At 30.4% G+C, this 15,879-nt stretch overlaps 2 protein-coding genes across 2 annotated transcripts; one reads left to right on the top strand and one right to left on the bottom strand.

The window, feature by feature from the left end:
* Positions 1 to 9,433: 9,433 nt before the first annotated feature.
* LOC130967287 (uncharacterized) lies at positions 9,434 to 11,441 on the bottom strand. The gene is made up of 5 exons (XM_057892103.1): positions 10,806 to 11,441; positions 10,552 to 10,667; positions 9,874 to 10,455; positions 9,569 to 9,789; positions 9,434 to 9,471 (listed from the first exon to the last, which is right to left on the bottom strand). Exons 1-5 carry the CDS (start codon positions 11,439 to 11,441, stop codon positions 9,434 to 9,436), a joined length of 1,593 nt encoding a protein of 530 aa, XP_057748086.1.
* A 2,232-nt stretch (positions 11,442 to 13,673) lies between these two features.
* LOC130969667 (uncharacterized) lies at positions 13,674 to 15,534 on the top strand. The gene is made up of 3 exons (XM_057895510.1): positions 13,674 to 13,856; positions 13,948 to 14,085; positions 15,300 to 15,534. The coding sequence occupies exons 1-3, from the start codon at positions 13,766 to 13,768 to the stop codon at positions 15,314 to 15,316; spliced, it is 246 nt and encodes an 81-aa protein (XP_057751493.1). The 5' UTR covers positions 13,674 to 13,765; the 3' UTR covers positions 15,317 to 15,534.
* Positions 15,535 to 15,879: the final 345 nt, after the last annotated feature.

The raw sequence follows: 15,879 nt of genomic DNA, 5'->3' as shown, positions 1-15,879 counted from the left end.
GGTGGTTGAGGTTAGAGGAAGAACTAAGCAGAAATGCAGAATCTGTCAAAAAAAGAGAGAGAGTTGGTAGCAATAGTTACTTAGCAAATTTAAAAGGTTGATTGTTGCTTCATCTTCGAAGGTCGTCGGCGTCTTCATCCCAACGAAATAGTGGATGCAGTAAGGAGAACCAACCACCCAATTGAATTTCACTTTTCCTTTCTATTTCATTTATTCTCTTTAATTGCAATTCTATCTTTTTTGAAAAATTTTAAAATTGTCCCATTAGTGTGTAGTCCTTTAAGACTTTTTTTAATCAATGAAAAATCTACCATTGATAAAAAAATATAATAAAGAGACATAGATATATTTATCATTAAAAAATAATTTTATTCTTATAGTTGCTTATGATAACAATGATAATAAATATAGTAAATAAAATTTAAAAAATTTAAAGAAAGCAAAATTATAATAAAATATGTCTTAACTTTCTGATAAAATATTAAATATATATATATATATATATATATATATATATATATATATATATATATATATATATATATATAATATATTATATGTCATTATAGGTCACATATGTTTTTAAAATTCATGTCTAAATAAATGGTTAATATGTATGACGGATGTATCGTGTTTATGCCTTTGATACTAATCCACATAGGGATAACCAAATATAAAATTGACACATTTTAAGAATATCACAAAAAATTGTCTTACTATAAATGATTAAAATACATTAAATATATTAAAAAATTTAAAAGAATATTTTTACACTCTTAAAATGTATTATTGAAGTATAAGTGAGTTAAAACATATTTATATATAAGCAATTGAGATTTTATTAGTTATCCTACATTACTTTTTTTTAATGAAAGAATTATCCTACATTTGTAGTCTATGTTTTTATCTTATTGTATGTTTATTTCTATTTTGACAAAAATTAGGCTGTTACATTTGAACACAAGAATAAAAGATGATTCTTGATTTAAAGATATCTATTCAATTATTTCTTATCCTACCCTGATACAAACCATACTACTCCAGATTGGGTTTATAAGTTAATTCTTCCTAACAGAACATAAAATCAAGCAATAATTCAAATTATTTTCATCCCACATATAGCGGCAGCAATTCTCAATACTTGATTAAATAAAGCAGATGATAAAATTACATGAATGTTGGAAAAAAAGAGGAGCTTACTTTGTAGCCTCTTGATACAAAGTGGCTTTTCGATTCTATCACTTTCTAGTAAAGTACCAGCCAGAACAATGTAAAGAAAGAGCCTTATGGAGTAAACTACGGAAGATAAACTATCAACTAAAAATCATGAATTATTTATGAAAAATTTTGTACGAAGGAGTCCCTGTCACGAAGTGGTTGAATTTCCAAATCCCTTTCATAAATTCATTTTGCCCACAATGCAATCAAATAGAAGAGACAACTTACCATTGTCTTTGGAAACGTCTAGATTCTATTGAAGTCTGGATCGTAGCAACTCTACCATGTCCAACATAAAGAAAAAAGTTCTGAAAATGGTGGTTGAGGTTAGAGGAAGAACTGAGTAGAAATGCTTAATCTATCAAAAAGAGAGAGAGTTGGTAACAATAGTTACCTAACAAATTTAAAAGGCTGATTGTTGCTTTATCTTCGAAGGTGATCGACGTCTTTATCCGAGCGAAATAGTGAATGCAATAAGGAGAACCAACCCATCCAATTGAACTCCACTTTCTCTTTCTATTTTTTAATTCTCTTTAATTGTAATTTTGTCTTTTTTGAAAAATTTTAAAATTGTCCATTTTTTCTGTAGTCCTTTAAGACATTTTTTAATCAATGAAAAATCTACCATTGATAAAAAATATAATAAAAAGACATAAATATATTTGTCCTTAAAAATTAATTTTATTTCTATTGTTGCTAATGATAACGATGATAATAAAAATAGTAAATAAAATTTAAAAAATTTAAAGGAGGCAAAATTATAATAAAATATGTGTCTTAATTTTATGATAAAATATTAAATATATATTTTATATGTCATTATATGTCGCATATCTTTTCAAAATTCATGTCTAAATAAATAGTTAATATATATGATCGATTTACCGTGTTTATGCCTGTGATGCTAATCCACATAGGGATAACCAAATACAAATTACACAAATTTTAAGAACATCACAAAAAATGTTTTACTAAAAATGATTAAAATACATTAAATATATAAAAATTTAAAAGAATATTATTACACTCCTAAAATGTATTATTAAAGTATAAGTGAGTTAAAAAAGATTTATATATAAGCAATTAAGATTTTATTAGTTATCCTACATTCCTTTTTTTTTTGTCAAAGAGTTATCCTACATTTATAGTCTATGTTTTTATCTTATTGTAAGTTCATTTTTATTTTGTCAAAAATTAGGTTGTTACAGTTTGAACATCAGAATAAAAGAAGATTGTTGGCTTAAAGATTTCTATTCAATTATTTCTAATTCTACCCTGATAGAAACCACACTCCATAATGGGTTTATGATGAGTTAATTCTTCCTAACAGAACATGAAATCAAGCAATAATTTAAACTATTTTCAGCCTAAACATGGCGGCAACAATTCTTGATACTTGATTAAATGAAGCAGATGATAAAATTACATGAATATTGAAAAAGATAGAGCTTACTCTGTAGCCTCTTGATACAAAGTGACTTTACAATTCTATCACTCCCTAGTAGAGTACCTACCAGAACAATGCAAAGAAAGAGCATTATGGAGTAAACTATGGAAGATAAACTATCAACCGAAAAGCATGAACTGTTTATGAAAAATTTTGTACGAAGAAGTCCCTGTCACGGAGTGGTTGAATTCTCAAATCCCTTCCATAAATCCGCTTTGCCCACAATGTAACCAAATAGAAGAGACAATTTACCATTGCCTTTGAGAACGTTTAGATTCTATTGAATTTTGGATCGTAGCAACCCTACTATCTCCAACACAAAGAGAAAAGCTTAGAAAATGGTGGTTGAGGTTAGAGAAAGAACTGAGTAGAAATGCTGAATTTGTCAAAAAGAGAGAGAGATAAAGAGTTGGTAACAATAGTTACATGACAAATTTAAAAGGTTGATTGTTGCTTCATCTTCGAAGGTCATCAACGTTTTTATCCCAGTAGAATTACGGATGCAGCGAGGAGAACCAACCCATCCAATTGAACTCTACTTTTCCTCTCTATTTCATTTATTCTCTTTAATTACAATTCTGCCTTTTTTAAAAAATTTTAAAATTGTCCATTTTGTTTATAGTCCTTTAAGACCTTTTTTTTATTAATAAAAAATCTACCTTTAATAAAAAAATATATTAAAGAGACATAAATATATTTGTCATTAAAAATCAATTTTATTCCTATTGTTGCTGATGATAACAATGATAATGAATATAGTAAATGAAATTTAAAAAATTTAAAAGAAAAAAAAATTTATAATAAAATGTGTCTTAACTTTCTGATAAAATATTAAATATATATATTTTATATGTCATTATAAGTCACATATTTTTTCAAAATTTATGTCTAAATAAATAGTTAATATATATAACCGATTTACCGTGTTTATGCCTATGATATTAATCCATATAGGGATAACAAAATACAAATTACACAAAATTTAAGAACTTCACAAAAAAATGTTTTACTATAAATGATTAAAATACATTAAATATATTAAAAATTTAAAAGAATATTATTACACTCTTAAAATGTATTGTTAAAGTATAAGTGAGTTAAAAAAGATTTATATATAAGCAATTGAGATTTTATTAGTTATCCTACATTCCTATTTTTTTTTTTTTTTGTGAAAGAGTTGTTCTACATTTGTAGTTTATGTTTTATCTTATTGTAAGTTCATTTTTATTTTGTCGAAAATTAGGCCATTACAGTTTGACCATCTGAATAAAAGAAGATTATTGGCTTAAAGATTTCTATTTAATTATTTCTAATCCTAGCCTGATACAAACCACACTCCAAAATGGGTTTATGAGTTAATTTTTCTTAACAAAACATGAAATTAAGCAATAAATCAAACTATTTTCAGCCAAACATAGCAGCAGCAATTCTCAATACTTGATTACATGAAGCAAATAATAAAATTACTTGGATGTTGGAAAAAGGAGGAGCTTACTCTGTAGTCTCTTGATACAAAGTGGCTTTTCAATTCTATCACTTTATAGTAGAGTCCTGCCAGAATAATGCAAAGAAAGAGCATTATGGAGTAAAATATGGAAGATAAACTACCAACCGAAAATTATGAATTGTTTTTGAAAATTTTGTACGAAGAAGTCACTTTCACGGAGTGGTTGAATTCTTGCATCCCTTCCATTAATCCGCTTTGCCCATAATGCAATCAAATAAAAGAGACAACTTATCATTGTCTTTGGAAACGTCTAGATCCTATTGAAATCTGGATCGTAGCAACTCTATCATATCCAACACAAAGAAAAAAACTTTAGAAATGGTGGTTGAGGTTAAAGAAAGAACTGTGCAGAAATACAGAAGCTGTCAAAAAGAGAGAGAGAGTTGGTAGCAATAGTTACCTGACAAATTTAAAATGCTGATTGTTGCTTCATCTTCGAAGGTCGTCGGCATCTTCATCCCAGCAAAATAGTGGATGCGGCGAGGATAACCAACCCGCCCAATTGAACTCCACTTTTTCTTTCTATTTCATTTATTCTCTTTAATTGTAATTCTGTCATTTTAAAAAAATTTTAAAATTATCCAATTTGTTTGTAGTCCTTTATGACCATTTTTTCACCAATGAACAATCTACCTTTGACAAAAAAAAAGACATAAATATATTTGTCTTTAAAAATCTATTTTATTCCAATTATTGCTGATAATAACGATGATAATGAATATAGTAAATGAAATTTAAAAAATTTAAAAGAGGCAAAATTATAATAAAATATGTGTCTTAACTTTATGATAAAATATTAAGGTAAATGCTATCTTACCCTTTCTAAAACAACATGTAAGTTATCCTCTCTGATGTATCACATTCTAATTGAGTGTTTATTTTAACCTGAGTTTACCTTCTCCATTCTTTCGTCGTCGTTGCGCCTCCCAAGCATCACCGTCTCAATTGGTGTTTCGTTTTCTCTTCTCAAATCATTCTTCTAGAAAAGGTAATCCAACTCTCTCTAATTGCGTTTACTCCTCCCCACTTCTTTTTCGTTGTCATTTTGTCTCCCAAGCATCACCATTTCATTAGGTGTCTTATTTTCTCTTCCCAACTTATTCTTCCAGAAAAGGGCCTCCCAAACATCACCGAAATGATTCTGTTGCACAATATGTGTCTTATTTTCTCTTCCTAATTTATGTTGCACCAGAAGCTGTTGATGTTCTCGCTCAAGCTCCTCCAGATGCTGCACCGGTTGATGTCCAGGAAGTTGAGATCGAGCTTTCTCAACCAAACTACTCAGATGCACAACAGTCTCAAGAGGTAGTTGCATTTTGTTTAACAAACTACATATAAAATTATTGTGCACAGTCAACCTAAATTTATGTACTATTTAAATAAAATAGGCTCCACCTACGAAGCCATCCAAGTTGCAGAATAGAAGGAGGTCCTCACCACCATTAGGATTGGTCACTATGGATCTACTGCAAGGAATAAGCTCAGCCACAGCTTTTAGATTGGCAAGCTTCTTGAAATTTGTCCCAACGCCCAACTTTAAGCTACCGAGAAAGAAGAAATGAAGATGTAGTTGATGGTAGTAGACCATTTTGAATGATATTATGAATCTTTTTGTAAATGATACTTTTATTTTGTGGCTTAAGTTCATGGCAGCAGACCATCTATCTATTTGGATACATTATATGATCTAATGGCACTCTCTATACTTGCTATTGGTGTATTTTGAATTTAGAATTAGCCTTTACTTTTGTGGGAGAGTTGTCACTAATATAGCAGAAGTTTGACTTGTTAAAACTCATTGTTACTTTTTTTGAAACTCATTGATATGGTAATATATTATTATTATTATTATTATTATTATTATTATTATTATTATTATTACAAATTGTTCTACCTTTAATTATGCTATTGTAGATTCTTTTTGTAATATTTTTCAATAATTTTGTTGGATGACAAAAAAAAACTTGTTTTAGGTTTATAACAGGACTAACAACTTGAACATTTGGCAATGACACTTTTTCTTCCTTCTACTACACATTAACCCTAAACACATTAAAATAAAATCATCCTCAAACTTTAAATACCAACATGAAACTAGCAACAAACATTATAAACAGAGCCAACAATAACATGTATAATTTTTGGGTTCTAACTTCAACTTCTAACTTTTCAATTCTTCAAACCAAATTCACCCCCACTTGGTCAACATCCTCGGTAGAAATTACTCTTCTACCGGTATTTTCTTCTCCAATGTCAGTCCAAACAAATAAACCACACCACCTCTTTCCATTGATATTTTAGTTAGGACACCTAAAAAATAGCTTGTTAGAGTTAACCTCTGTTATGGACCACTGAAGAACAGGACGACAGTCACACCCACACTACTGTGGAACACTCGATGCTCTACTTCGACTAAAATTTCTTGTGTTGGACTGCATGGAACTCTAGCTCCCACTTGCAATCATGATTCTAAAATAAGAAGAGTGCATAATAACGAGTAAGGAGACGAAGAACCAGAAAAAAAATGGGAAGAAGAAGAGGAAGAAGTAAGAGAAATAATTTAGGTTATAAAAAAAAATAAGGATCAAATTAGAGCTAATCAAATTTTATGTCATATTATCTAACTATTACTGTGTTCAGTGTGACAAGAATTGGCCATATCAGTGCTTCAATGACGAAAAAGGAAAAAAGACTAATGTAATACATTTTTTCAATTTAAAAAACTAAATTAGTACAATTAGAATCTCAAGAATTAAATTAATGTAATTCATCATATATTAAAGTGGGATTTAACTCTGTAAAAAGCATATTTTCCTCTTTGAAGCACAACCAATACACCACTAATATAGCTATTGAATCAAATTCAATTAGAAGATGGGAAAGTATGAGGAGCCAATGAAATATTTATACAATATATACAATGGAGGTTTATGGAGTATTAAAAATATAATCATTAGTGTTATCTTTTTCCATCAGCTAAAGTTTTTGGGATGAGTGGTATTATATCATGGTATTAGAGCGCTAAATTCAAAAGGTTAAGAGTTCGATCCTTTGAGAAGATTAAATTTCACAAAATTAGAGCACCAACTTCACCTTAGCATAACACTAGAAATCGTCTTTATATATATGATCAGTTATCTACATAATTTCACAAACTCTTAATTTTTGTTTTTTCTTAGCTTAACTGCCTTTTTGTAAAAAAAAAAAAGAAAAACAATTTTATTCGTAATATAATAAAAATTCAAATGAACATGAACTTGGTCAAGGGTTTCCTTTTATAATTCAACTGATATATGGCTTTTTTTAGTAAATATGAATTTATCTCAGTATGTTACTTATACTAGAAATATGTCCATTTAAATTCAAAAGAATGAACAATTTAAAAATAAATAAAAAAAAAGTTGTTAAAAAATAGTTATTTTAATAAAAGGATTATAAAACGCTAACTAGTGTATTTTTCGTTTGGAGTTTTCTAAAAATGAACTATTAATAAGGATTTTTTAAAAAGGTTTAAGTATTTTATTAGTTTTTATAATTTTATTAAATTTGTAATTAGGTCTTTATACTTTTTTTTAATTGAGTTCCTACACTACTTTTAATTTTATAATTAGGTCTTTTCTAGTGTAAAAAATGTTAGAATTAACTGAATATTTTTTCGCAAATTGAAGGTATTCATAATTAAAAACTTAATTAGATCTTTGACCACATATATTTTGAGAGAAATATGATGTTAATTTTAATGTTTTTGATATGAAAATAACCTAATTACAAAATTAGAAGTAATGTAAAGATCCAATTGAAAAAAATATATATGAACCTAATTGAAAATTTGGTAAAATTACAGGACCAACAAAATAATTAAATTTTTTAAAAATAATTCTTGTGAAGTGACTATTATTATTGTTATATGGAAAAAGAAATCACGAAACACGTACATAAGTATATTTATTAGATTTTAATAATACGTTATGTCAATTATATAACGTTACTATTTTTGTCTTGCAGTTTCAGTTTTCTATTCGAATTTGAATAATCATCCAAAATGGACATTTCTAAGATTAATGAAATTCATGTTTAATAACCCTTTGTTAAGGTAGGTAGAGAACACATAGACACAGAAGAAACCAAGAAACCAAAAATGCTAGACTTCAAACTTTCAAGTTACACCAATGTGGTGTCAAATGCGTTTCTCCCTGGAAAAAATCATATACATTACGTATATGTGTAATGGAGAAATCACAACTTGTAGTTGAAGATTTACTCCTATAACATCTAGTATATAGTTAGTTATTCTTAGTCGTCATCTAGTGTGTGCTAGACTCTACCCATCGTATATATTAATGTAGACTTCTAATTCCTGAATTTGTCACATCACTCATCATATACTCGCACAACATCAATGACTGGACTCATACAAATAGGACAATTTTCTCCTTTCCATTGCAACTCATTTGCACACTTGAGACAAGCACACATGTGTCCACATCTGCAAAAATAAATTATAGCCAAAATTATTATACTATATCTATATTGTCTTTGAAAAAACAAAGACAAGTTTCGCCAAATAAATAAATACCTGTAAAAAACTGCCTCAACTTTCCTCTCATTGCAAATGCGACATTTGCCTTTCTTTTGAGGTATTATCGTTGAGTTTCTGCTCTTCTTCTTTCTTAGCTGTAAAATCATGTTACATATAAAGCATTGCATCAGTTCCTTAATTAATTATTATTGAGAGAGGTGGATACATTATACATATAATATTTATTAAACACAAATGAGTTACAATATCATAGATACTTTTATTGACATTGTTACAAACACAGGGAAAAAGTTAATCACAAACCGGAGTAAACATCCTGGTTCTTGAATTGTTGCATTTGCATCTGCATCTGCATCTGCATACTGATGCAACTGTTAATGGAGTTCCTCAGCTCAGATATTTCGCGAAAGAGTTGACCCATTTGCCCTCTCATATCATACAAGAAATCCATTTCCTACAAGTGACAACAATTAACATGTCATCCATCATAAAGAAGAGATTTAACTACTAACCCTAATTCAATTAATTAATAATAACTAACTAACGATGCAAGATTGAAGACTCACAATTGAAGATGGAGTTGAGGAGGATGAAGAGAATTGGCGCCTATGCTGACAAGAACACTCCGATTGAGGAGGCGGTGGTTGAGGTTGTGATGATATATATGTAACCCTATCATACTCATCGCCGGTTAATTCACCGTCTTTGTAACTCCATGAACTCACAGGGGAAGGTGTATGAAGCGTTGGCGAAGAGTTACTTGAACAATCACTCGATTCATGATCCAAATCATGGTTAATGATACCTGTTCCCTTTCCTTCTTGATGATTATTTATCCTCTTCTCTTCTTCATTACCTCTCGCTTCCTCGTCTCTGCCACTTTCTTGAGGACTGCCACTCGAATTCAGGCGCTGTTTGAAAAACTCCATTAATCGACGGTGCCTTCTCTCTTCATAGTCATCGTCGTCACCGTCGTCACCCTGAAGTGTTCGTGATATCGATCCAGTTCGAGACATCATTAATCTATCTATCTTCTCGCGGAACTCGGCGGTTGAAAGGAATGTGGAAACTGTTTTTCTGCAAACATACACAAGGTACTTGAATGCATTAATATCATTGAATTGAAAATAGTGATGAATTTCATAGTTTAATTATGTGTACCTTTGAAGGAGATTGCGGATTTCGTCATTGTCCGAACCATAGCCAAGCATCTCCCTATACCATTCCTGACGACGTTCTTCCCAGTAGCTTCTAGGTCGAGAAATAGGACTGATCCAATCATAACTACTATCTTCATCATAGGTTTGGTCATCGATCTCTTCCTCTTCCTCTTCGATTTCATCGTAACAGTTTTCGGTACACTGCTGCTGTTTAATTCCATTCTCATTTTCTGATGTATGATTGTGACAAGCTTCAGTAGTATTAGCAGTAGTGGAATATTTCTGTTCACTTGTCTCTACGTTATGATCAGATTTATTTGCATTTGAATCAACCATTGGTGAAGGTGTGATAGTGATTTCTTTTGTAACTTCATGATCATCATTTTGAGAATCAAAGCATTGTCCTTGGAATGTGAGATATGAACTTGAATGATCTAATTCCTTGTTATTGGAACTAGTCTGCATGATTGCGTTCTGTTTAGGTTCTGTCATGTTATTTGATACATTTCTCTCAGTCATTCCTGGATCTGAAACTATTGTTGGGGCTGGAGATTTATGCTTAATTCCTGTGCCAAATCTTTCCCTGCATTTTCATTTGAAACAATTACAATTATAGAGTTCAATTAGATCTCACGATGTTCAACAAAATATCAAAACATTTGATAAGGGATTGTCATACCTTATCTCCTTAATTCCATATCCTTGTGGTTGGTTGTTCTTGTTCATCTTAGATATTGCTGATTGATCAAAAGCTTCTGCTACTCCGCGTTGTAACAATCTTAGTTTCAGCACTGACTGCATTCATAGTAGTTCAAGAAAACAAATTGCAATGGAAAAATCATAACACTGTCCTGCTTCTTTTGCAATAAAATCAAGTACCAAGCGAACAATAAACAATGGAACGATACTCTTTTTTTGGTTTTTTAGATATACCTGAATGCGACCTCTTTGTGTGAACTTGGAAACTGGAGCCCTCAATGCAAGGTCCTTAAGCTCTCTATAGCGATCATTCTCAAACTGCAACAACAAATCACTGAATGCGCGGCGTCCCCTAATGCGCGGGCTACCTGGGACCGGAGATACTGGAGCCTGAGCCTGAGCCTGAGCCTGAACCTGAACCTGTGCCTGAGCCTCATTGTTGTAATGGTGGAGCCTTTTCTCCCATATCCGAACAAGAGAAGAAGCCGCGAGGTGCGAGATATCAGCTACAGATGAAGAGTCATCAGCAGGAGCACAAGATTTGGAGGACCTCAAAACAAAACTTGAACACCTTAGAGGATTCTCCTTATGATTATCATGATGATGATTATTATGATGATGGTCCTTAACTGTTGCTGAGTGCCTTGGGCTCATCAGCGCAGACAGCGAAGAGTCTTCTTTTTCATTGACTGAAACATGATTCTTTTTTAAGAAACCAAGAGTTCCAAGGTTGTTCCTAGAAACTCTTGAGACCCAAGAATCATCAAGATTGTCCTGTTCAAAGTTCTTGATGTGCTCATGGCATGCAGCACCAGGAGAAACACAACCAAATTGAAAAGGAGCAGCAAATTGAACTTGCGATGATGCCATCTTTTTGTCTTAGCCTTACCCCTTTGATCCTTATTTAAACCTTCAAACAAAGATGAAGCAAGGATCAAAAGGCTATATTAAGTTGTCTCTATAAGAAAGAGAGGTAATCCATTGTAATAATAATATTGAAAGTATAGATGTATTTATTTCAATCTCTTCAGTATAAAAGATTTCTTAAAACTCTGAATGGCTTGAATCAGAGAGAACGAAGGTATTAGAGTATATAGAGTAATGGAGAATTGATGTTTCTTCCACAACATCATATAGGGGTTAAGGGTTAAATTTAGAGCTGGGTGTAACTCATTCTTGTTTACTATGGTTATATTTAGTATGCATCACGGGGTATGAGCTAAGAGAGAGAAATTGGAGAGGAAAAAAAACAAGCTTCGTTTCTAATTTGTTTGTTTTTTACTTTGATTATTGTTGTAACTTGTGCATCTTTTGCCTAAAATTAGAGGAAATGCTGGCGGACAGTTATTTGCATATATGTTGGTTTGAACTTTGAACGAACACCCTATTATTAGTTTGTCAGACTTTGTGTTTTTGAGATTTTGGGATGGTTTGTAGGTAGGTCTATTATTTGCTTTTTTTTTGGGTGAGATAAAGAGAAATAATTTTAAGGGATATGAATCATATGATTAGTGAAAGTTTGAAAGATATTTTACATTGACAATAATAAAATAAACGTATTTTGTCTCTGTATCACCTTTTATTTTTAGTAGTTACAGAAAAGTTAATTTCATATAATGACATGAAAAATACATTGATATTTCTTAGTATATTGGAAAAAAATGCTAACAATGTGATATGATCAAAATCTAAAAATAAAAAAGAAAACTATTATTTAAAAAAGTTTAAGAAATCAATAGACATCTTATGATATATATATAGTAAATTGTCAATAATGCAAAATTTTGAGTTTTCTCTCTTAAACTTTTATTATCAATTAGCTAGCCTTTTTTTCCCCTCCTTTTTTTTTATATTTTTTATTTTTCTTTCTTCTACTATATATTTATAAGTTGTTTGTTTTTAATGTCCAAATAACAATTCGGTCTAAAAAGATAAAAAATAGTTAAACTTTGTCTTATTTAATATTTATTAATTATAACAACAATTAACAAATATTAAATAAGATAATTTTATTCTGTTTTAGTTAATTTTTTATTATTTTTCAAATATTATTAATAATAATAATCTCAACATGCGTCTCTGTTTCTAAAATAAAAAGTATTTTCTTCTCAAAATAATATTTATTTTATTTTTTGATTTATTCTTTTGTATTACAAAAAAAGAAAAGCAGAAAATAATCAATTTTTACAATTTTTTGAGAAATTGATAGGAACTTGCCTCTATTAAAAGAAAAAATAGTTAAAGAAAGAAATAATAGCATTGATGTTATAAATTTATCTCCATATATTTTTATAAAAAATATAAAACCACTATACAAATTTTTATTTATCTCTTACCTCCCTGATGTGAAATTGTGCAGAACTATTGGATTGACTCGTGTATACACAAGTATATTACAAAATGTGTTATACTTATACATACAAAATAAAATGTTATATTACAAAATGTGTTATACTTATACATACAAAATAAAATATTTTTAATTAAAATATCATTAAAATGATAATATAGTTAGTTTTTTACTAAAAATTATGTAATTATGTCATTCTATACTAATAAGTCATGTATAATAAAATAACTATACTTTTTCTATTTGAAAAATAGTCATGATATGCAAAATAAATTTTTTATTCAGAATCATAATTATAGTTCTATAAAAGAAATACTTATGTATTTATTATATTAAAAATTATTTTTAATAAGTATATTCAAGTATAAATCATTTTTCTACTCTTAAAAAAAATACTTCTCTCAATCATCAAACAAAGGAGAGCATACAAATTGCTCTCAAGACAACAGCAAAAATAGTTTTTTTTTTATAACTAACAAATAATAATTATATAGAAGATAAAAATTTATATATATTAATCTTTACGTAAAATTATTATTTAAAAATTATTAAATAATTTAATAAATTTAACTAAATTATTATATTATTATATAATAATTTTTAATTATTAATTTTATGTGAAACCAAGGACCAAAGCTTTCTTCTATCTAAAGTATGTGATTTTTTTTTTTTTTTTTTGTGGTGACAATCTAAAGTATGTGATTTAACATAAGTTAACAGTGCATTAAAATTGATTTTTTTTCTAATTAAAAAAAAGGTGGTAATAATATAGAGTGGCCAAGAATAAGAAATGCAAAGAAAAGGGAAGTAGAGAAGAGAGTAGTGACAGAGAAAGAGAAGAAGAATGCCGCTAAGCTCGACGGCGATCGGAGCCCTATTGGGTTTGGGCACTCAGATGTACTCCAATGCCCTCCGCAAACTCCCTTACATGCGCCGTATTAACATTCTCCTCTCTCTTTTCCTCTAAAACCTTCTCTCTCTAGAAAATTCCCTTTTTCACTGACTCTGTTGTTGTTGTTGTTGTAGATCCATGGGAGCACGTGTTGGGAATGGGGCTGGGCGTTTTGTTTGTAGACCAGCTCTTCAAGTGGGAGGCCAAGGTCGAACAAGACCTCGATAAGATGCTCGAGAAGGCCAAGGCCGCTAACGAAAGACGTTATATTGGTATTTTAATCTCTTCCAATTATCATTCAATTCAATTTAGGGTTTTCCCCTCTTTTTCTTCATTCCGCTAACCTGAATTTATACACCATTTGTGTTTTCAATTTCGTTGCGTTGTTTCTTTCTCTTGATTGTATTCTCTCTTCTATTTTTTTTTTAATTTTAAATTATATTTGTGTTTGTTGTTTGGGTTGAATTTGTGGGAACTAGTGGCGCTGTTCCTAGGGGATTTGTAAATTGAAAAGTGATAATGATTGCTGTTTGGATTGATGCTGTGTGACTGGAAAAGGGAACTCCAACTATTTCAAGGCAATGGGGTGGAGAGGGTCACAGATAGGAACCCTAAACCCCCCTTCCACACCATAATTTTTAGTCTCTTTTTAATTTATTATTTTCTCTTTTGGTTTGAGTAAATTTCCACAGTTTTGAGCTTGGGTTAGTGATTAGGTAAAGACTTCAAGGATTTGATCTCTTGAGTACTGCAACTAACCACTTTGGGGGTGTCTTAGCGGGTATGGAATGTTGAGTAAAGTCTTATTGGAATCTGGATAAAATTTTGAAATCATCCTAATGAATCAGCCTCCTGATCCTCTTGGTACCGAATGAAGAAAGTATGAAATGGTTTTTGGATTCTGTTACTCTTGAAGATGTTAAATCCTTTAGTTAACTAATGTAGGAATTATGTTTTGTACACTACTACACTAACTTCTCCCGGGGAAGAAATTTTTGTTTTAGATACTCTCTGATAAAGATTATCTCAGTGCAGTGTGGCAATTTATAAAGATAGTTAAACCAAAATGAGATTATGCAAATCAAATGCAAATCTATAACTTGCATGGCTAATGCTGCATGATGTTGTTCATATGGAACATTAGTCATCTTTGCAAAAGAATCTGATTGCCCTAGGGATATAGTAGCTTGAATATTGTGGAGTTTTTCTTTTGTAATAGATCCTGGATGCAACATTAGGACACAACAGGAAAGCAAGATACTTTGAACATGTGGTTGTTTCAATCATGGAGAAAATCTGGAGAGTGGAGAATACTCTCACTGGTTTATCTAGTTCGTCTGAAGTTTTAGAGAACTGATTAATTCAGCAAGAAATTCCATTCATTTGTATTGTGTAATCAATATTCTTGTGCTTCTTATGATGTGTTCCGTGTTTCTGGATTGTCATTTCCTCACTGCATTTATTTATGTGTGGTATTACATTGCAGATGCAGATGATGATTAGTGCAACATTAAGGTTTGCTGAGTTTTTTGTGAAGAAAATGAAGAAATGTGTTGGACCTGTTCCCCTTGTTTTATGATTTCGTGTTGCTTTATTTCTAAGGCTGTTATAGCTTTTTCATGCTGGTATACCTGTTTTGAGTAGAAGGTTTGGGAAGCAGTCAAACCTGTAAGAAGGTTTCATGAATAATAAATTCAATCGGAATAACTTTTTAAGGATCATAGTACTGTGACTTCAGTATCTTTCATTGATGTTTTCATACCATATGCTACTGTGATTTGACTCTTGATGATCGTCTTGCTAACAAGTTTAGGGCACTTGATATGGATTTAAAAAGGAAAAGATTAACTGAAATAATGTTTTAAGCTGCATTAGATGTTCTACAATAATATGCTATTCCTAACTCACGTGGCTAACCCTTTTGTTTAAGCCATAGCAACCGTTAAATTCGTAATTTTTTGAAGTTTGGTTGGCTTGGTTTAAAAAATTCCGTTAGGTAGGAGTTGGTTAATGTCTTTGCTGTTGTAAACACTTGCCTTGATGTTGTTTTAACTTTTAAGAAGAAA

Source organism: Arachis stenosperma, chromosome 3 (genome assembly GCF_014773155.1).
Source record: "Arachis stenosperma cultivar V10309 chromosome 3, arast.V10309.gnm1.PFL2, whole genome shotgun sequence".
NCBI classification, from domain to species: domain Eukaryota; kingdom Viridiplantae; phylum Streptophyta; class Magnoliopsida; order Fabales; family Fabaceae; genus Arachis; species Arachis stenosperma.
This window is presented reverse-complemented; position numbering and strand designations above follow the sequence as displayed.

Bases quoted from the DNA above. Each gene is read 5' to 3' on its own strand.
- LOC130967287 (XM_057892103.1), bottom strand. From the start codon at position 11,441: ATGGCATCATCGCAAGTTCAATTTGCTGCTCCTTTTCAATTTGGTTGT. The intron at 10,456-10,551 runs GTATGACAATCC...ATGAAAATGCAG, and splicing joins TATGGAATTAAGGAGATAAG to GGAAAGATTTGGCACAGGAA. The intron at 9,472-9,568 runs GTAATGAAGAAG...TGATTGTTCAAG, and splicing joins CAGAGACGAGGAAGCGAGAG to TAACTCTTCGCCAACGCTTC.
- LOC130969667 (XM_057895510.1), top strand. From the start codon at position 13,766: ATGCCGCTAAGCTCGACGGCGATCGGAGCCCTATTGGGTTTGGGCACT. The intron at 13,857-13,947 runs GTATTAACATTC...TTGTTGTTGTAG, and splicing joins CAAACTCCCTTACATGCGCC to ATCCATGGGAGCACGTGTTG.